General features: G+C 50.5%; 1 protein-coding gene across 2 annotated transcripts in view; it reads right to left on the bottom strand.

Moving 5' to 3' along the window:
- vwa8 (von Willebrand factor A domain containing 8) overlaps positions 1–21,047 on the bottom strand; it is a 463,584-nt gene that overhangs the window by 252,591 nt on the left and 189,946 nt on the right. For both annotated transcript variants that reach the window (XR_011595909.1, XM_070894160.1), the window contains exons 18-19: positions 17,382–17,488; positions 17,006–17,112 (exon numbers count right to left, since the gene is read on the bottom strand). Coding sequence is in view for 1 of the 2 variants with exons in the window: in XM_070894160.1 (XP_070750261.1) it covers positions 17,006–17,112; positions 17,382–17,488 (214 nt within the window). In the remaining variant the exon portion in view is untranslated. The remainder of the gene's footprint in view (positions 1–17,005; positions 17,113–17,381; positions 17,489–21,047) is intronic.

The following is a 21,047-nucleotide window of genomic DNA, read 5'->3' as shown; positions in this document are numbered from 1 at the left end:
TAGACTGTGACCCCTGGTTCTGGACTTCTCCAACATCAGGAACATTCTTCCTGCATCTAACCTGTCTAACCCCATCAGAATTTTATATGTTTCTATGAGATCCCCTCTTATTCTTCTAAATTCCAGTGAATATATCCAGTCTTTCTTCATATGTCAGTCCTGCCATCCCGAGAATCAGTCTGGTGAACCTTCGCTACACTCCCTCAATAGCAAGAATTCCTCAGATTAGGAGACCAAAACTGTACACAATATTCAAGGTGTGGCCTCACCAAGGCCCTGTACAACTGCAGTAAGACCTCCCTGTTCCTATACTCAAATCCTCTCGCTATGAAGGCCAACATGCAATTTGCCTTCTTCATCGCCTGCTGTACCTGCATGCCAACCTTCAATGACTGATGTACCATGACACCCAGGTCTCGTTGCACCTCCCTTTTTCCTAATCTGTCACCATTCAGATAATATTCTGCCTTCCTGTATTCACCAAAGTGAATAACCTCACATTTATCTACATTATACTGCATCTGCCATGCATTTGCCCACTCACCTAACCTGTCCAAGTCACCCTGCAGCCTTTTAGCGTCCTCCTTACAGCTCACACTGTGAGGAGGACGCTAAATGTCAATCTTAGTGTCAATCTGCAAACTTGGAGATATGACATTCAATTCCTTCATCTAAATCATTAATACATATTGTAAATAGCTGGGGTCCCAGCACTGAACCTTGCGGTACCCCACGAAGCTAGAATTGGCGGAAAGAAGATCAATGTTCCCTCTAATTTTGTTTTGTGCGCGATCCCATTAAATTGTTTGCGCGGCCGCGCATGCACTGTATCTTCCGGTGGCAACAGCCTATGAGCGGCCTGCACAGGGCCTCCTGGTTAATGCATGGCGGCATACCCGCAAACCTGAGCGGGAACATTGGCACAGGTATCTCAAGGTGTTGTAGGGTTGGAGGACCTTCATCATCATCATCGAGGAAAAGTGAGTTATCAGGTGACTGAACAGTCCAATATGGAAACTACAGTCTCGTCACAGATGGGGCAGATAGTTGTTGAAGGAAAGGGTGGGTGGGAAGTCTGGTTTTCCGCACGCTCCTTCCGCTGTCTGCGCTTGATTTCTGCATGCTCTCTGCGACGAGACTCGGTGCGCTCAGCGCCCTCCGCGATGCTCTTCCTCCGCTTAGGGCGGTCTTTGGCCAGGGACTCCCAGGTGTCGGTGAGGATGTTGCACTTTATCAAGGAGGCTTTGAGGGTATCCTTGAAACGTTTCCTCTGCCCACCTGGGGCTCACTTGCCACGTAGGAGTTCCGAGTAGAGCGCTTGTTTTGGGAGCCTCGTGTCAGTCATACGGATGATGTGGCCCGCCCAACGGAGCTGGTCGAGTGTGGTCAGTGCTTCAATGCTGGGGATATTGGCCTGATCGAGAACACTGACGTTGGTGCGTCTGTCCTCCCAGGGGATTTGCAGGATCTTGTGGAAGCAGCGCTGGTGGTACTTCTCCACCACTTTGAGGTGTCTACTGTATGTGGTCCACGTCTCTGAGCCATAACAGGAGAGCAGTTAAATCCACCTACGGCCCAAGCACCCAAGACCCCACCCCATTGCTGGCCAAGAACAGTGGGATACTCATCAAGGACATCGAGGCAGTCAGGGCCTGCTGGAAGGAGCACTTAGAAGATCTCCTGAATCGAGACTCTGCCTTCGACACAAGTGTCCTTGACTCCATCCCACAGCAAGCTACCCGCCACCATCTCAGCAAAACCCCAGCCCTGCACTAGGTAAAAAAGGTCATCCGTCAGCTCAAGTACAAGGCAACGGGAGCGGATGGAATCCCCGCTGAGGCAGTAAAGTATGGCGGAGAGGCACTATTGGCACGAATGCATGACCTCATCTCTCTTATCTGGATGGAGGAGAGCATGCCGAGAGATCTCAGAGATGCCATAATCGGAACCATTTTCAAAAAAGGACGAGGCCGACTGCAGCAACTTCAGAGGAATCTCCCTGCTGTCGGCCACTGGGAAAGTTGTCGTTGCGAGTCCTCCTCAACCGTCTTCTCCCTGTGGCTGAAGAGCTCCTCCTGGGGTCACAGTGCGGATTCCGTCCACTACGGGGTACAATGAACATGATCTTCACTGCACGACAACTACAAGAGGAATGCAGGGAACTGCACCAACCCTTGTACATGGCCTTCTTTGAAACATGGAAAATAGGTGCAGGAGTAGGCCATTCAGCCCTTCGAGCCTGCACCACCATTCAATAAGATCATGGCTGATCATTCGCTCAGTACTCCTTTCCTGCTTTCTCTCCGTACCCCTTGATCCCCTTAGCCGTAAGGGCCATATCTAACACCCTGTTGAATATATCCAACTTTCTGCGGCAGGGAATTCCACAGGTTCACAACTCTCTGAGTGAAGAAGTTTCTCCTCATCTCAGTCCTAAATGGCCTACCCCTTATCCTAAGACTGTGTTCCCTGGTTCTGGACTTCTCCAACATCGGGAACATTCTACCCGCATCTAACCTGTCCTGTCCCGTCAGAATCTTATATGTTTCTGTGAGATCCCCTCTCAATCTTCTAAACTCCAATGTATAAAGGCCCAATTGATCCAGTCTCTTCTCATATGTCAGTCCAGCCATCCCGGGAGTCAGTCTGGTGAACCTTCACTGCACTCTTCAATAGCAAGAATGTCCTTCCTCAGATTAGGAGATCAAAACTGAACACAATATTCCAGGTGAGGCCTCACTAAGGCCCTGTACAACTGCAGTAAGACCTCCCTGCTCCTGTACTCAAATCCCCTAGCTATGAAGCCAACATACCATTTGCCTTCTTCACCGCCTGCTGTACCTGTATTCAATGACTGATGAATCATGACACCCGGGTCTCGTTGCACCTCCCCTTTTCCTAATCTACCGCCATTCGCGTTTTTGCCACCAAAGTGGATAACCTCACATTTATCCATATTATACTGCAGCTGCCATGCATTTGCCCACTCACCTAACTTGTCCAAGTCACCCTGCAGCCTCCTAGCGTTAACCTCCCAGCTCACACCGCCACCCAGTTTAGTGTCATCTGCAAACTTGGAGATATTACACTCAATTCCTTCATCTAAATCATTGATGTACATTTTAAAGAGCTGGGGTCCCAGCACTGAGCCCTGCGGCACTCCACTAGTCACTGCCTGCCATTCTGAAAAGGACCCATTTATCCCGACTCTCTGCTTCATGTCTGCCAACCAGTTCTCTATCCATGTCAGTACATTACCCCCAATACAATGTGTTTTGATTTTGCACACCAATCTCTTGTGTGGGGCCTTGTCAAAAGCCTTTTGAAAGTTCAAATACACTACATCCACTGGTTATCCCTTGTCCATTCTACTAGTTACATCCTCAAAAAATTCCAGAAGATTTGTCAAGCACAATTTCCCCTTCATAAATCCATGCTGACTTGGACCGATCCTGTAACTGCTTGCCAAATGTGCTGCTATTGCATCCTTAATAATTGATTCCAACATTTTCCTTACTACTGATGTCAGGCTAACAGGTCTATAATTACCCACTTTCTCGCTCCCTCCTTTTTTAAAAAGTGGGGTTACATTAGCTACCCTCCAGTCCATAGGAACTGATCTAGAGTCTATAGAATGTTGGAAAATTATCACCAATACATCCACTATTTCTAGGGCCACTTCCTTAAGTACTCTGGGATGCATACTATCAGGCCCCGGGGATTTATCGGCCTTCAATCCCATCAATTTCCTGCCTAATAAAGATATCCTTCAGTTCTTCCTTCTCACTAGACCCTCGGTCCCCTAGTATTTCCGGAAGGTTATTTGTGTCTTCCTTTGTGAAGATAGAACCAAAGTATTTGTTCAACTGCTCTGCCATTTCTTTGTTCCCCATTATAAATTCACCTGAATCTGACTGCAAGGGACCTACTAATCTTCACTAATCTTTTTCTCTTCACATATCTATAGAAGCTTTTGCAGTCAGTTTTTATGTTCCCGGCAAGCTTCTTCTCGTACTCTATTTTCCCCCTCTTTGTCTTCCTCTGCTGAATTCTAAATTTCTCCCAGTCCTCAGGTTTGTTGCTTTTTCTGGCCAATTTATATGCCTCTTCCTTGGATTTAACACTATCATTAATTTCCCTTGTTAGCCACAGTTGAGCCACCTTCACCGTTTTATTTTTACTCCAGACAGTGATGTACAATTGCTGAAGTTCATCCATGTGATCTTTAAATGTTTGCCATTGCCTATCCACCGTCGACCCTTTAAGTATCATTTGCCAGTCTATTCTAGCCAATTCACGCCTCAAAGCATCGAAATTACCTTTCCTTAAGTTCAGGACCGTAGTTTCTTAATTAACTGTGTCACTCTCCATCTTAATAAAGAACTCTACCATGTTTGGTCACTCTTCCCCAAGGGGCTTCGCACAACAAGATTGCTAATTAGTCCTTTCTCATTACACTTCACCCAGTCTAGGATGGTCAGCTCCCTGGTTGCTTCCTCGACATATTGATCTAGAAACCATCCCTAATACACTCCAGGAAATCCTCCTCCACTGCATTACTACCAATTTGGTTAGCCCAATCAATATGTAGATTAAAGTCACCCATGATAACTGCTGTACCTTTATTGCATGCATCCCTAATTTCTTGTTTGCTGCTGTCCCCAACTTTACTACCACTGTTTGGTGGTCTGTATACAACTCCCACTAGCGTTTTCTGCCCCTTGCTATTCCGTAGCTCCACCCATGCCGATTCCACATTACCCAAGCTAATGTCCTTTCTTACTATTGCATTAATTTCCTCTTTAACCAGCAATGCCACCCCACCTCCTTTTCCTTTCTGTCTAATCTTCCTAAATATTGAATATCCCTGGATGTTGAGTTCCCAGTCTTGGTCACCCTGGAGCCATGTCTCTGTGATGCCAATTACATCATACCCGTTAACTGCTATCTGCGCAGTTAATTCGTCCACCTTATTCCGAACACTCCTCGCATTGAGGCACAGAGCCTTCAGGCTTGTCTTCCTAACACACTTTGCCCATTTAGAATTTTGCTGTAATGTGGTCCTTTTTGCTTTTTACCTTAGGTTTCTTTGCTCTCCAGTTTTACTTTTCTTCTTTCTATCTTTTGCTTCTGCCCCATTCTACTTCCCCCTGTCTCCCTGCATAGGTTCCCATCCCCCTGCCATATTAGTTTAACTCCTCCCCAACAGCACTAGCAAACAATGTCCCCTAGGACATTGGTTCTGGTCCTGCCCAGGTGCAGACCGTCCGGTTTGTACTGGTCCCACCTCCCCCAAAACCGGTTCCAATGTCACAGGAATTTGAATCCCTCCCTTGTGCACCACTCCTCAAGCCACGTATTCAACTGAGCTATCCTGCGATTCCTACTCTGACTAGCGCGTGGCACTGGTAGCAATCCTGAGATTACTACTTTTTAATTTAGCTCCGAGCTCCCTAAATTCATCTCGTAGGACCTCATCCCGTTTTTTATCTGTATCGGTGGTACCTATATGTACCACGACAACTGGCTGTTCACCCCTCCCTTTTCAGAATGCCCTGCACCCGCTCCGAGACATCCTTGACCCTTGCACCAGGAAGGCAACATACCATCCTGGAGTCTCGGTTGCAGCCGCAGAAACGTCTATCTATTCCCCTTACAATTGAATCCTCTATCACTATAGCTCTCCCAATCTTTTTCCTGCCCTCCTGTGCAGCAGAGCCACCCACGGTGCCATGAACTTGGCTGCTGCTGCCTTCCCCTGATGAATCATCCCCTCAACAGTACCCAAAGCGGTGTATCTTCTTGCAGGGGGATGACCGCAGGGGACACCACTGCACTACCTTCCTTGCACTGCTCTTCCTGCTGGTCATCCATTCCCTATCTGGCTGTGTGCCCTTTACCTGCGGCAAGACCAACTCACTAAACGTGCTATTCACGTAATTCTCAGCATCGTGGATGCTCCAGAGTGAATCCACCCGCAGCTCCAGTGCCGCAATGCGGTCCGTCAGGAGCTGCAGGCGGATGCACTTCCCGCACACGTAGTCGTTGGGTACACCGGAAGCATCCCTGACTTCACAAAGGCCTTTGACACCGTCAACCGTGAGAGATTATTGAGTGTGCCCCTCCGTTTCGGCTGCCCCAAAAGTTTGTCACCATCCTCCGCCTGCACCACGATGACATGGAGGACCTTATAGAGATTGGGAAGGGCGAGGCCATGGAGGCATATGAAAACAAGGCTGAGAGTTTTTAAATCGAGACGTTGCCAGGCCAGGAGTCAACGTAGGTCAGCGAACACGGCGGTGATGGGTGAATAGATCGAGGAGCTAATTAGGATTCAGGCAGCAGAGTTTTGCATGCGCTCGAGTTCACAGAAGGTTGAAGGACAGCCAGGAGCACGTTGGAGTAGTCGAGTCTAGAGGTAACAAAGCAGTGGTCACGACTCAATCCGCTAGTAGGATACACAGCCGGAAAGTAATAACTGGTCTTTTCGCCTTAAAGGTGCTGACTGACCTGCTGTTTTTGTTGTTATTTCAGATTTCAAGCAGTTGCATTTTATTTTTGAGTATGATGATATAGATTATGGGTCCACAGTTGAACAAGTTGTATATGATTTGGACAATGTCAAAAGCGAGAATAGAGAATTCCTTTTTCCCCCAAGAGGCCTTGCTTTATTAATGGAGAATTAATTTTTAAGCTTTGTTGCTTTTATCAAGCTTTCTGGAGAGGGGAAAAAACCTGAGAAAGAAAGAGTTATCTTTCCAAATTTCAATATGGCAGCCAACTGGCGCCTGCCATAAGTTTTGCAGCTGTATTATCTTGAGACAGATGTGCAAAAACTGCACTCTTCACATCTTCAGAATCGATCTTCACAGACTCTGAGGTTTATTGCTATTTTGGAGAACGTTCCACCTGGCAGAAACCACACACGAAGACAACAGAGACATTGAAGCTGTGGCGTCGCAAGGCTGATTGTTCACGTCTGGGGCCTGAGTTATGAGCAACGGCTGGACAGACATGGGCTCCTGGAAAGGAGAGGTAATCTTACACAGGTACAGAAGATAAAACATGGCATGGAACAGGTAAGTCATATTAAAAGATGGGAATGGGAAAGAGGAAACATTACAAGGACACCCTCAAAGCCTCCCTGATAATGTGCAACATCCCCACTGACACCTGGGAGTCCCTGGCCAAAAACCGCCCTAAGTGGAGGAAGTGCATCCGGGAGGGCGCTGAGCACCTCGAGTCTCATCGCTGAGAGCATGCAGAAATCAAGCGCAGGCAGCGGAAAGAGCGTGCGGCAAACCTGTCCCACCCTCCCTTTCCCTCAATGACTATCTGTCCCACCTGTGACAGGGACTGTGGCTCTCGTTTTAGACACCTAAAGGACTCATTTTAAGAGTGGAAGCAAGTCTTCCTCGATTCCAAGGGGCTGCCTATGATGATGATTATGGGACACAGATTCAAACGCGTAAAGGTAACGTTAGGATTGATATCTGCTGCCTGTGGAGACGCAGCACCGTTCTCCAAGGGCAGCGTGGGCAGGTGCGGCATGTTCCATTCTCCATTTTCTCACCCTTCTTCACGTAGAGTGATCAACACTTGGGAATGGATATCGGGGTGGAGTAGCGAAGGTGAAAGTCCTGGGAGCATTTCAGAAACAATTAGATGCTGCAGTGAGGGAAGTGTAGGGTTGTTCTGGATGGATGTATCGAGGTGGATCAAATGGCTTTCCTCATCTACAAATATCTTGCGATCTTGTGAAATGGAAAAGAAATAGATCTCAAAAGAAAAAAAAATTGGAAACCACTTGAAAGAGAGAGAGAGAGAGAGAGAGAGAGAGAGAGAGAGAGAGAGAGAGGGATAAAAAGCTGCTGGTGATTTAAGGAGCAGTCCAGACCAGCACAGCACATATTTAATGCCACCTCCCCCAAAACCGGTTCCAATGTCACAGGAATTTGAATCCCTCCCTTGTGCACCACTCCTCAAGCCACGTATTCAACTGAGCTATCCTGCGATTCCTACTCTGACTAGCGCGTGGCACTGGTAGCAATCCTGAGATTACTACTTTTTAATTTAGCTCCGAGCTCCCTAAATTCATCTCGTAGGACCTCATCCCGTTTTTTACCTGTATCGGTGGTACCTATATGTACCACGACAACTGGCTGTTCACCCCTCCCTTTTCAGAATGCCCTGCACCCGCTCCGAGACATCCTTGACCCTTGCACCAGGAAGGCAACATACCATCCTGGAGTCTCGGTTGCAGCCGCAGAAACGTCTATCTATTCCCCTTACAATTGAATCCTCTATCACTATAGCTCTCCCAATCTTTTTCCTGCCCTCCTGTGCAGCAGAGCCACCCACGGTGCCATGAACTTGGCTGCTGCTGCCTTCCCCTGATGAATCATCCCCTCAACAGTACCCAAAGCGGTGTATCTTCTTGCAGGGGGATGACCGCAGGGGACACCATACCACCATGCTATTGGCAAGTTGTCTCAGAAACAAAGAGGTTATTTGCTTAGCGTTAATAAGGCTAAATAGTTCAGGGCATTCTTGCTGGTTGTCAGCACCTGATCAATATTTTTTCTTGACAAAATCTGTTAGGTGCCAAGAAAATAAAAATAGGTAAAAAAAAACAGGTCAGGCAAATCAAATTTCCAGTAACATGTGAATGTATCTATGCATTTCCTGCTTCTAATGGAAACATTCCACAAACTCCAACTATTAAGGATTCCTCCTTACTGTGATATCTTCTTACGACATCACTGACAGAAGCACACACAAGATGGCACTACACAGAAACTGTCATCATGTGACTTTGCCACATGACCCCTTTATTATTTGCATCAATAGTTGCATTACATCGGTTGTCCACGAGGTGGAGCAGTGGTCCACTAGGGGAAGCTCTATTACACTTCTCCCTCCTTATTGAAGAAATAATCATAACAAAATAATCACCATACATAACTTGCATGTTATACACAACAAAAGATATGGACTTATTTTTCCATATTTACAAATCGAACTTAACCACTGGTTTTCTTTTTCGAAGAGAATACCTTCGCACTCGAACAGAAATTTCCAAACTTGGTGTCGAACTTAGACTCGTTCTAGGCTGATCCTGGGGAGAGTTTTTCTCCAAGGGCAACCCTTGATCTATCTGTGAACTCTCTACAACTTCAGACTGTTTGTCTGCCTAATTTGGACTCTGAGTCAAATTCTGACTTTCTCTTGGACTTTTTTCTAGTACATCTGATGCAGGATTTGCGACTGGTACTCTACTTGTAAAAAGACTATCTGACTCATCATAAATAACTGAATCATTCCAACTTTCAACTCCTTCTCCATCTGTAGGTAAAATATGACCAATGTGAACAAACCTAACCTTTCCATGATCAAACATTTTGACCAAATATGTGCGAGGGTCACATATCTTCACCACTTTTCCTGGTAACCACTTTAAACATTTATGGTGATGGTTCTTCACTCTCACTTTCTGATTCAATTTCACACTAATCTCTCTTATTCTACCTCTATCATGATTCTCTTTCTGTCTTAATTGTTTCTCTTCTACCAATTGTGCCAAGTTTGGCTTTAGCAACGAGAACCTGGTTCATGGCTGTCATTAAAACCGAGTTGAGAAGGAATTTCTTCTCCCAGAGGGTTGTGAATCTGTGGAATTCTATGCCCAAGGAAGCAGTTGAGGCTAGCTCATTGAATGTATTCAAGTCACAGATAGATTTTTAACCAATAAGGGAATTAAGGGTTACGGGGAGAGGGCGGGTAAGTGGAACTGAGTCCACGGCCAGATCAGCCACGATCTTATTGAATGGCGGAGCAGGCTCGAGGGACTAGATGGCCTACTCCTGTTCCTAATTCTTATGTTCTTATGTTCTTATTTGAGAAACCACTCTGCTGGTGTCTACCAGTAGTTGTATGAAGAGTATTACAATAAGTAATTAGAAAATTTGCTCATTTGTGGTCCAACGACAACTGCTGTTTCTTTGGATTGGATCCAACATTTGGTTCATGATGGCATGTTTTACAAATTGTACTGTACGCTCTGCTGCACCATTTGAAGCAGGGTGGTATGGTAGAACTTTGGTTTGTTTCACAACATTTCTGCTCATGAACTGTGCAAATTCTTCTGAACAAAATTGTGGCCCATTATCAGACACAATTTCTTCTGGGGGGCCATTTGAAGAAAACAATCTTCACAAATTGTCTAGTGTTTTACTTGTTATTTTCCACATCGGAAACACCTCTACCCACTTCGAATGACTATCAATCACTATGAACAATTGTTGTCCATCTAGCTCAGCAAAATCTACATGTAACCTTTGCCACACCCTGGGAGGCCATTTCCATGGCTGTAATGGTACTGATGGTGGTTTCTTGTTTACTGATTGACATGTTGTACACTGACTAACGATGTACTCTATATCTTTATCTAGACCTAGCCACCATAAGTAATTGCATCCAAAAGCCGTGGTCAAGCATATTCCCAGGTGCTGGACATGAAGATCTCCAAACAATTTGGACCTGAACTTATTTGGGATAACCACTCTTGCATCCCACATGATACAATCTTTATCCACTGATAATTAATTCGTACAAACATAGTACAGATGAATATTTTCCTCTGATACCTGGTTTGACCAGCCAATCAAACACCTTTGACATAACTGGGTCACGTTTGGTTGCTCTACCAATCTCTTCAACTGTGACTGGCAACTAATCGATGTATGAAAAATAGAACACTTCTTCTACCTTAGAGATAATGTTCTCAGTTTCTAATCTTTTGAGTTCTTGCTCAATTTTCTGCTCGAGTGCATCTGGTACGTGACGTGGCTTGCAATAAACCGGTCTTGCGTCCTTCTGCACGCCGACACTCGCCTTGAAGCCTCGGACCGGACTGCCTGTTTCACGGAACACCTTCGGATACTGTTTGATGATGTCACTTTCGGTGTAAATTTTGTTTCCACACGAAAAATCTCATTCCAATCCAGCTTCAGTGATCCTAACCTATTTCTACCTATCAAGGCAGGCTTGTCTCCTGATCCTTGTATTTCACTGGTATGGGGATACGTCCTACAACAGGGATTTGCTCTCCTGAGCAGCTGCAGAGCTCTATGTTCGATTTCTCCAGTCGAACATCACTCAACTTGTTGAGATATGGTGATTCCGGTACTATGCTCACAGATGCACCAGTGCCAATTTCTATGGGTATTCTGGTTCCTGTAACATCTACTTGGATGATGATACATCACAAATTGCTGAGAGATACCCTCGTGCTCCTGGAGATGTGTATCTCCAGAACCTCCTCGTCCTGTTGCTTCTCTTCAATGCTACGGAGTCTCTGGCGATTTCTACTTCTAGCATTGAACATCGGTTTACTCGTCAGTCGGCATGTCTTCACAAGATGCCCAGTTTTCTTGCAATAGAATCATTCTGCCTTCACTTATGGACAGCTTTGAGCAACGTGTTGTTCCAAGCACTGATAGCACGACTTCAATGTATTGTTACCGTGACCAGTTGCTGAGGCCTTGGGGCCCAATTGCCTTTTACTTTTAACCTGCGGGCGATGCACCTCAATTGTCTGAAATGATGCGACATTCTCGGGAGTATTGGTCGGCCATCTCCATCAACATAGCTGTGTGACAAGCTCAATCAAAAGTCAATTTAGGAGTTGTCAACAACTTTCTTCTGATCGCTTCATTTTTCATCCCACAAGCAACTCTCGGTCCTGAAAGTTTCCGAAGTAAATGGTTAGCATTTTTAAAGCTGCAATGTACTCACTGGTACCCTTGTCATTGAGCTGATTTTGTATTCCAAAACGATAACTTTCAGCGATTTCCAGGGGCTCAAGATTGTCATGCTGTTTAGAATCTCCGTCAGTGGCGTGTGCTTTGGCTTGACGGGAACAAACACATTTTTCAGGGTTTCATGCACGGGGGCCTGCTTCAGTTAAGAAAAGAGCCAGTTTCCTTTCTATTACCACGCGGTTACGGTTTTCATCATATGGGACTTTCACGATACTATTTACAGTGAAAAAGATTTCTAGACACTCCAAAAGTCTGTCACGATGGAACTCACTCAAGCGCCCTATTATTCCCATAGGTGTGGCCATTTGGACTCTGACAGTTCAGCCACGTGTGTTTGTAATTTACCTTAAATTTTTAGCTGCTGTGCAAAACAAAAAAGCTCTCAAAGTCTCTCTGTCGGTTGGCTGGATTATCCACCAACAAAAATGTCAGCTAGGGAATCCGATTATCCCATCCTCATTCGCCAATGTGATATCTTCTTACGACATCACAATCATAAGCACAGACAAGATGTCTCCAAGTGTCATCATGTGACTTTGCCACATGACCCTTTTATTATTTGCATCAGTAGTTGCATTACTTCAGTAGTCCGTTAGGTGGAGCAGTAGTCCACTAGGGGGAGCTCTATTACACTTACCAGCAAAATTTACCAACAGTAATTCCCATATCCACCTCATCTGTTACTTCTTCAAAGAATTCAATAAGATTGGTCAAGTGTGACCTTCCTTTCCAGTTACAAGGGCAAAAATTTAGAGATAGTTGTGTGACTTGAGGAGGAGGTCACTGCCCTTCCTCCAGCAAAATGAAGTTCAGCCTGAAAGGATCAGAAGTCCTGAACCAATCCGATCCCACGGTCTGTTACAAAGCTCACCTGATTTCCTGGACAAACTCCCCGACCAATGTTTCAATTTCTTTTCTTTTGGGTACACGGCCTCTTTAAGGGGCTGCGCGACCCATTCACAATTTCACACATGTGCAAAACTTTACACTGAAAAAGCCAGTCTCGGTCCGGCAGAGAGCTATATGGTCGCGCGGTTTATAGGGAACGTTGCCCCCCCGCCCCAGCCTTTCAATGGCAGAATAGTCTATAGGGGCTGAATGGCTCACTCCTGTTCCTATGGCCCTAAAATTCCACATTGCCCTTTTTGGGCGTTATTTAAGATTAACGGCCTATTTTTTAAGCCGAAGTAGCGGCAAAAATAAAATCGGAAGTTTCGCCAATTTTCTCTGAATTTGGCGCCACGCAGAAAGACCTTAAGCTTCTGTGGGTGGAGTTAATTGACAGCACTGGAAAACTGAGGCCCCATTCTGCACATGCCCAAGCATTTAGGTTTCCAGGGTAACGTGTAATTGTACAGCTTTACTCTGCAGCTAACCCGTGCTGACCGACCCGCTGAGATTTCCAGCATTTTCTGCCCCTCTCCCCAGCCGAAAGACAACCCCACTGCCGCCCCTATCCCCCAGCCAAAATGCCTTACCCCAGGGCAAGTGCACCCCTCCCCCAGCAAAAGTGCCTTACCCCAGGGCAAGTGCACCCCTCCCCCAGCCAAAATACCTTATCCCAGGGCAAGTGCACCCCTCCCCCCAGCCAAAGTGGCTTACCCCAGGGCAAGTGCACCCCTCCTTCAGCCAAAGTGGCTTACACCAGGGCAAGTGCACACCTCCCCCAACCAAAGTGCCTTACCCCAGGGCAAGTGCACCCCTCCCCCCAGCTAAAGTGTCTTACCCCAGAGCAAGTGCAACCTTCCCCCAGCCAAAGTGGCTTACCCCAGGACAAGTGCACCCACCCCTCCCCCAGCCAAAGTGGCTTACCCCAGGGTAAATGCACCCCTCCATGAGAGGGCGGGGAGAGAGAGTCGGGGGGGGGGGGGGGGGAGAAGAGAGAGTCGGGGGTGGGGGGTGAAGAGAGAGAGTTGGGGGGGGGGGTGAAGAGAGAGTCTGGGGAGGGGGGGTGAAGAGAGTCGTGGGGGTGGGGGTGGGGTGCTGAAGAGAGAGAGTTGGGGGGGGGGTGAAGAGAGAGTCTGGGGTGGGGGGGGTGAAGAGAGTCGGGGGGGTGGTGAAGAGAGTCGGGGGGGTGAAGAGAGTCGGGGGGGTGAAGAGAGTCGGGGGGGGAAAGAGTGTCGGGGGGGGGGGAGAGAGTGTCCGGGGGGGGAGAGAGTGTCGGGGGGGGGGGAGAGTGTCGGGGGGGGAGAGAGTGTCGGGGGGGGAGAGAGTGTCGGGGGGGGAGAGATGGTCGGGGGGGGGAGAGAGTGTCGGGGGGGGAGAGAGTGTCGGGGGGGAGAGAGTGTCGGGGGGGAGAGAGTGTCGGGGGGGAGAGAGTGTCGGGGGGGGAGAGAGTGTCGGGGGGGAGAGAGTGTCGGGGGGGGAGAGAGAGTGTCGGGGGGGAGAGAGTGTCGGGGGGGGAGAGAGTGTCGGGGGGGGAGAGAGTGTCGGGGGGGGAGAGAGTGTCGGGGGGGGAGAGAGTGTCGGGGGGGGAGAGAGTGTCGGGGGGGAGAGAGTGTCGGGGGGGGAGAGAGTGTCGGGGGGGAGAGAGTGTCGGGGGGGAGAGAGTGTCGGGGGGGGGAGAGAGTGTCGGGGGGGGAGAGAGTGTCGGGGGGGGAGAGAGTGTCGGGGGGGAGAGTGTCGGGGGGGAGAGAGTGTCGGGGGGGAGAGAGTGTCGGGGGGGAGAGAGTGTCGGGGGGGAGAGAGTGTCGGGGGGGAAGAGAGTGTCGGGGGGGAAGAGAGTGTCGGGGGGGGAGAGAGAGTGTCGGGGGGGAGAGAGTGTCGGGGGGGGGAGAGAGAGTGTCGGGGGGAGAGAGTGTCGGGGGGCAGAGAGTGTCGGGGGGGAGAGAGAGTGTCAGGGGGGAGAGAGTGTCGGGGGGGAGAGAGTGTCGGGGGGGGGAAGAGTGTCGGGGGGGAAGAGTGTCGGTGGGGAGAGAGTGTCGGGGGGGGAGAGAGTGTCGGGGGGGGAGAGAGTGTCGGGGGGGGAGAGAGTGTCGGGGGGGGGAGAGAGTGTCGGGGGGGGAGAGTGTGTCGGGGGGGGAGAGAGTGTCGGGGGGGAGAGAGTGTCGGGGGGGAGAGAGTGTCGGGGGGGGGGAGAGTGTCGGGGGGGGGGAGAGTGTCGGGGGGGAGAGAGTGTCGGGGCGGAAGAGAGTGTCGGGGCGGAAGAGAGTGTCGGGGCGGAAGAGAGTGTCGGGGGGGAAGAGAGTGTCGGGGGGGAGAGAGTGTCGGGGGGAGAGAGAGTGTCGGGGGGGGAGAGTGTCGGGGGGGGAGAGAGTGTCGGGGGGAGAGAGAGTGTCGGGGGGGGAAGAGAGTGTCGGGGGGGAGAGAGTGTCGGGGGGGAGAGAGTGTCGGGGCGGGAGAGAGTGTCGGGGGGGGGAGAGAGTGTCGGGGGGGGAAGAGAGTGTCGGGGGGGAGAGAGTGTCGGGGGGGGAGAGTGTCGGGGGGGGAGAGAGTGTCGGGGGGAGAGAGAGTGTCGGGGGGAGAGAGAGTGTCGGGGGGGGAGAGTGTCGGGGGGGGAAGAGAGTGTCGGGGGGGAGAGTGTCGGGGGGGAGAGAGTGTCGGGGGGGAGAGAGTGTCGGGGGGGAGAGAGTGTCGGGGGGGGAGAGAGTGTCGGGGGGGGAGAGAGTGTCGGGGGGGGGAGAGAGTGTCGGGGGGGGAGAGAGTGTCGGGGGGGGAGAGAGTGTCGGGGGGGGAGAGAGTGTCGGGGGGGAGAGAGTGTCGGGGGGGAGAGAGTGTCGGGGGGGGGAGAGTGTCGGGGGGGAGAGAGTGTCGGGGGGGGGAGAGTGTCGGGGGGGGGGAGAGTGTCGGGGGGGAGAGAGTGTCGGGGGAGAGAGAGTGTCGGGGGAGAGAGAGTGTCGGGGGGGGAGAGAGTGTCGGGGGGGAGAGAGTGTCGGGGGGGAGAGAGTGTCGGGGGGGAGAGAGTGTCGGGGGGGAGAGAGTGTCGGGGGGGAGAGAGTGTCGGGGGGGAGAGAGTGTCGGGGGGGAGAGAGTGTCGGGGGGGAGAGAGTGTCGGGGGGGAGAGAGTGTCGGGGGAGAGAGAGTGTCGGGGGGGGAGAGAGTGTCGGGGGGGAGAGAGTGTCGGGGGGGAGAGAGTGTCGGGGGGGAGAGAGTGTCGGGGGGGAGAGAGTGTCGGGGGGGGAGAGAGTGTCGGGGGGGAGAGAGTGTCGGGGGGGAGAGAGTGTCGGGGGGGAGAGAGTGTCGGGGGGGAGAGAGTGTCGGGGGGGGAGAGAGTGTCGGGGGGGAAGAGAGTGTCGGGGGGGAAGAGAGTGTCGAGGGGGAGAGAGTGTCGGGGGGGGGGAGAGTGTCGAGGGGGAGAGAGTGTCGGGGGGGGGGGGGAGAGTGTCGGGGGGGGAGAGAGTGTCGGGGGGGAAGAGAGTGTCGGGGGGGAAGAGAGTGTCGGGGGGGAAGAGAGTGTCGGGGGGGAAGAGAGTGTCGGGGGGGAAGAGAGTGTCGGGGGGGAGAGAGTGTCGGGGGGGAAGAGAGTGTCGGGGGGGAAGAGAGTGTCGGGGGGGAAGAGAGTGTCGGGGGTGGGGGAAGAGAGAGAACCGGTGGGGGCGGGGGGGTGGAGAGAAGGGAGAAAGAGCCCGGGGAGTGTGGTGGAGAAGAGAGAGAGAGCCCGGTGAGGGGTGTGGAGAAGGGAGAGAGAGCCCGGTGAGGGGTGTGGAGAAGGGAGAGAGAGCCCGGGGAGTGGTGTGGAGAAGGGAGAGAGAGCCCGGTGAGGGGTGTGGAGAAGGGAGAGAGAGCCCGGGGAGGGGGGAGGAGAGGGGAGAGAATCGTGGCCTTAGCGGAGTCTTGGAGCTCAGGTCCTGCTTCTCCGCACCACGTGGAGGGAATGGTTCGGGCCGGGAAGGCGGGGGGTGGTGGGGGGAGCGGAGCTTGACAGACGTGGCATGGGGGAGGGCGGGGGGGGGGGCGGTCTTGAAAGACACAGCTCTGTCAAAAAAAGTGCAGTACAAATAGTTACACTGATATTTATCCCTCAACTAACATCACAAAAAACATCTGGTCAGTATCACATTGCTGTTTGTGGGAGCTTGCTGTGCGCAACATTAGCTGCCATGTTTCATACATTACAACAGTGACTGTACTTCATTGGCCGTACAGTGCTTTGGGACGTCCCGAGGCCAGGAAAGGCACCATATAAACGCAAGTCTTTCTTCTCCCTTCATACTGGCGACTGGATATCTGTAAATCCAAATTACCTGAGTGTTTTCATAAAAGAGAACGTCTGGTACTTTCATCTTTTCATCTGGACTGTACAATGGAACAGAAACTTTCCCAATTGTAAGAATCCCTGACTTTATTTCACCTGTAATTGCATAAGAAACACAGATTTAATACTGTAATATTATACGAATCCCAGACAAGGCTGTCACGATTCAACAGGGTTGCAAGAAAATATAGCGAACATAAGAAATAGGAGCAGGAGTAGGCCATTTGGCCCCTTGAGCCTACTCCACTATTTAATAAGATCATGGCTGATCTGATCATGGACTCAGTTTCACTACCCCGCTCGCGCTCCATAACCCCTTATCACTCAAAAAATATGTCTATAAATATATTCAAACTTGAGCTTACATCTGATGTCCGCCTCTTCCTCTTCTTTCACATCTTCAGAGGTTGCCTCAATCCCAGAATCCTTCAGATTCTTCTCCAAAGCTGAACGTGCGAGAATTGGCAAAAACCTGGAGAAACAAGCATTGTTTATATTTGTCTTGGACAGACTGCACTTGGTTATATTTGTCTTACTGAGATCTGCTGTACCAGCCCCACCACCTGCTACCCACTGTACCAGCCCCACCACCTGCTACCCACTGTACCAGCCCCACCACCTGCAACCCACTGTACCAGCCCCACCACCTGCTACCCACTGTACCAGCCCCACCACCTGCAACCCACTGTACCAGCCCCACCACCTGCTACCCACTGTACCAGCCCCACCACCTGCTACCCACTGTACCAGCCCCACTACCACCTGCTACCCACTGTACCAGCCCCACCACCTGCTACCCACTGTACCAGCCCCACCACCTGCTACCCACTGTACCAGCCCCACTACCACCTGCTACCCACTGTGCCAGACCCACTACCACCTGCTACCCACTGTACCAGCCCCACCACCTGCAACCCGCTGTGCCAGACCCACTACCACCTGCTACCCACTGTGCCAGACCCACTACCACCTGCTACCCACTGTGCCAGACCCACTACCACCTGCTACCCACTGTGCCAGACCCACTACCACCTGCTACCCACTGTGCCAGACCCACTACCACCTGCTACCCACTGTGCCAGACCCACTACCACCTGCTACCCACTGTGCCAGACCTTCTACCACCTGCTACCCACTGTGCCAGACCCACTACCACCTGCTACCCACTGTACCAGCCCCACCACCTGCTACCCACTGTACCAGCCCCACCACCTGCTACCCACTGTGCCAGACCCACTACCACCTGCTACCCACTGTGCCAGACCCACTACCACCTGCTACCCACTGTGCCAGACCCACTACCACCTGCTACCCGCTGTGCCAGACCTTCTACCACCTGCTACCCACTGTGCCAGACCCACTACCACCTGCTACCCACTGTACCAGCCCCACCACCTGCTACCCACTGTACCAGCCCCACCACCTGCAACCCACTGTGCCAGACCCACTACCACCTGCTACCCACTGTGCCAGACCCACTACCACCTGCTACCCACTGTGCCAGACCCACTACCACCTGCTACCCGCTGTGCCAGACCTTCTACCACCTGCTACCCACTGTGCCAGACCCACTACCACCTGCTACCCACTGTACCAGCCCCACCACCTGCAACCCACTGTGCCAGACCCACTACCACCTGCTACCCACTGAACCAGACCCACTACCACCTGCTACCCACTGTACCAGCCCCACCACCTGCAACCCACTGTGCCAGACCCACTACCACCTGCTACCCACTGTGCCAGACCCACTACCACCTGCTACCCGCTGTGCCAGACCTTCTACCACCTGCTACCCACTGTGCCAGACCCACTACCACCTGCTACCCACTGTACCAGCCCCACCACCTGCTACCCGCTGTGCCAGACCCACTACCACCTGCTACCCACTGTGCCAGACCCACTACCACCTGCTACCCGCTGTGCCAGACCTTCTACCACCTGCTACCCACTGTGCCAGACCCACTACCACCTGCTACCCACTGTACCAGCCCCACCACCTGCTACCCGCTGTGCCAGACCTTCTACCACCTGCTACCCAGTGTGCCAGACCCACTACCACCTGCTACCCACTGTGCCAGCCACACTGCCCTTGTTTATATTTGTTTTGCCCTATGCGTGGCACAAGCCATTTTGCGTTTGTGTTGAAATCATTCCCCCCTTTTAAACCCTGCCAGTTGATGGAAACCCTGTAATGTGGAACTGTGATGAACAAGTGGTTGTGGGGTATGTACCCGGGCATATGAATTTGTACGACTTACGCACAAGATTTTACGATATCTTATGGGGTTTATTTTAAGGATTGGGCCGACAGACAAAGAGCCCAGTCTGCAAACAACACGTCGCGCCCCACACAACTTCCCATCCAAATGGATGAGATGCATGGCTGGCATGGCAAGACGAGGCTATTCAACAGTGGTATACATTTGTAAGGTCGAGACCTAGATTACGGATATAAAACAAGTGAAATCTTTTCATAGAATGATACAATGCAGGAGGCGGCCATTTGGTCCATCGTGTCCATGTCAGCTCTTTAAAAGAGCTTTCCAATTAGTCCCACTCCCCTGTCCTTGTCCCATAGCCCTGCAAATTTCTCCTTTTTAAGTATTTATCCAATCCCCTTTTGAAAGTTACTACTGAATCGGCTTCCACCACCCTTTCAGGCAGCGGATTCCAGATGATAACAACTCGCTGTGTAAAGATCTCATTTCCCCCCCCGGGATTTTTTGCCAATGACCTTAAATCTGTGACCTCCGGTTACCAACCCTCTTGCCAGTGGAAACAATTCCTATCTATCCACTCTAACAAAACCCCCTTAACACCTCCATCAAGTCCCTCTTTAACCTTCTCTGCTCTAAAGAGAACAATCCCAGCTCCTTTTCAGTCTTTCCACATAACTGAAATTGCTCATCACATTTTTTACATGAAGCCTACAGCACAGAAACAGACCATTCAGCCCAACTTGCTCCACACAAGCCTCCCCCCACCCCTCTTCATCTAACTGTCAGTATATTCTCCTATTCCTTTTCCCTCATGTGTTTTTGTCAACATATTTAATATAAAAATAATGAAAAGTTGTTTTAAAGATTGCATTTATTATAAGACAATTTTGCCCAATTTACACTGGCCTTAGGAGCAGGGAAAGGTCACTTGGCCCAACAAACATGCCCTTTCTTAATTAATCTCAAGCCCGCTTATCTTTCTCCATCTTTTTCCTTTCCAGAAACAAATCCAGCTGCTTCCTGAACGCATTTACATTATTTGTTTCAACAGCCTTCCCTGGTAACTATTTATCCTTTGCCTAAAATAGAAGTCTCTCATTCCTAGTTTCCTGATTTTTCATGTTCAAACGGTTCGCAACAGTGAGCAAGTTATCTGGGTCAATCTTTTCAATGCTCTTCATAACCGTGGCCTGAATTTCCCCTGGATTCGCTCGCTATCCTGCCATGCCCAACGCTCTCCTGGTCGGCCTTCCATTTGCCACCTTCCGTAAGCTTCAGCTCACCCAAAGCTCTGCTGCACATGTCCGAACTCGCACCAAGTCCCAGTCATTAATCACTCCTGTGCTCGCTGACCTACATCAGCTCCTGTTCCAGCAATGTCTCAAAGTTAAAATATTCATCCTTGTGTTCAAATCCCTCCATGGCCTCATCCCTCCCTCCTCCATTCCCTAAAGTCCGTGCGATCTCGGCGCTCCTCCAACTCTGGCCTCTTGCGCATGCCTGATTTTAATCATTCAACCATTGGTGGCCGTGCCTGGGCCCTCAGAGTTGGGATTCCCTCCCTACAACTCTCCACCTCTCTCTTCCTTTAAGATGCTCCTTAACACCTATCTCTTTGACTAAGCTTTTGCTCTCCTTTCCTAATATCTCCTAACATGGCTCGGTGTCAAATTTTGTCTGATAACATTCCTGTAAAGTGCCTTGAAAAGTTTTCTGACATTAAAGGCGCTTTAAAAATGCAAGTTGTTGCATTGGTGGAAATCCCGGAGAAATATGTTAAGTTTTAGCCCTTCACGTAACTGCTCCCGG

Source organism: Pristiophorus japonicus, chromosome 11 (assembly GCF_044704955.1).
Source record: "Pristiophorus japonicus isolate sPriJap1 chromosome 11, sPriJap1.hap1, whole genome shotgun sequence".
Lineage (NCBI taxonomy): Eukaryota > Metazoa > Chordata > Chondrichthyes > Pristiophoridae > Pristiophorus > Pristiophorus japonicus.
This window is presented reverse-complemented; position numbering and strand designations above follow the sequence as displayed.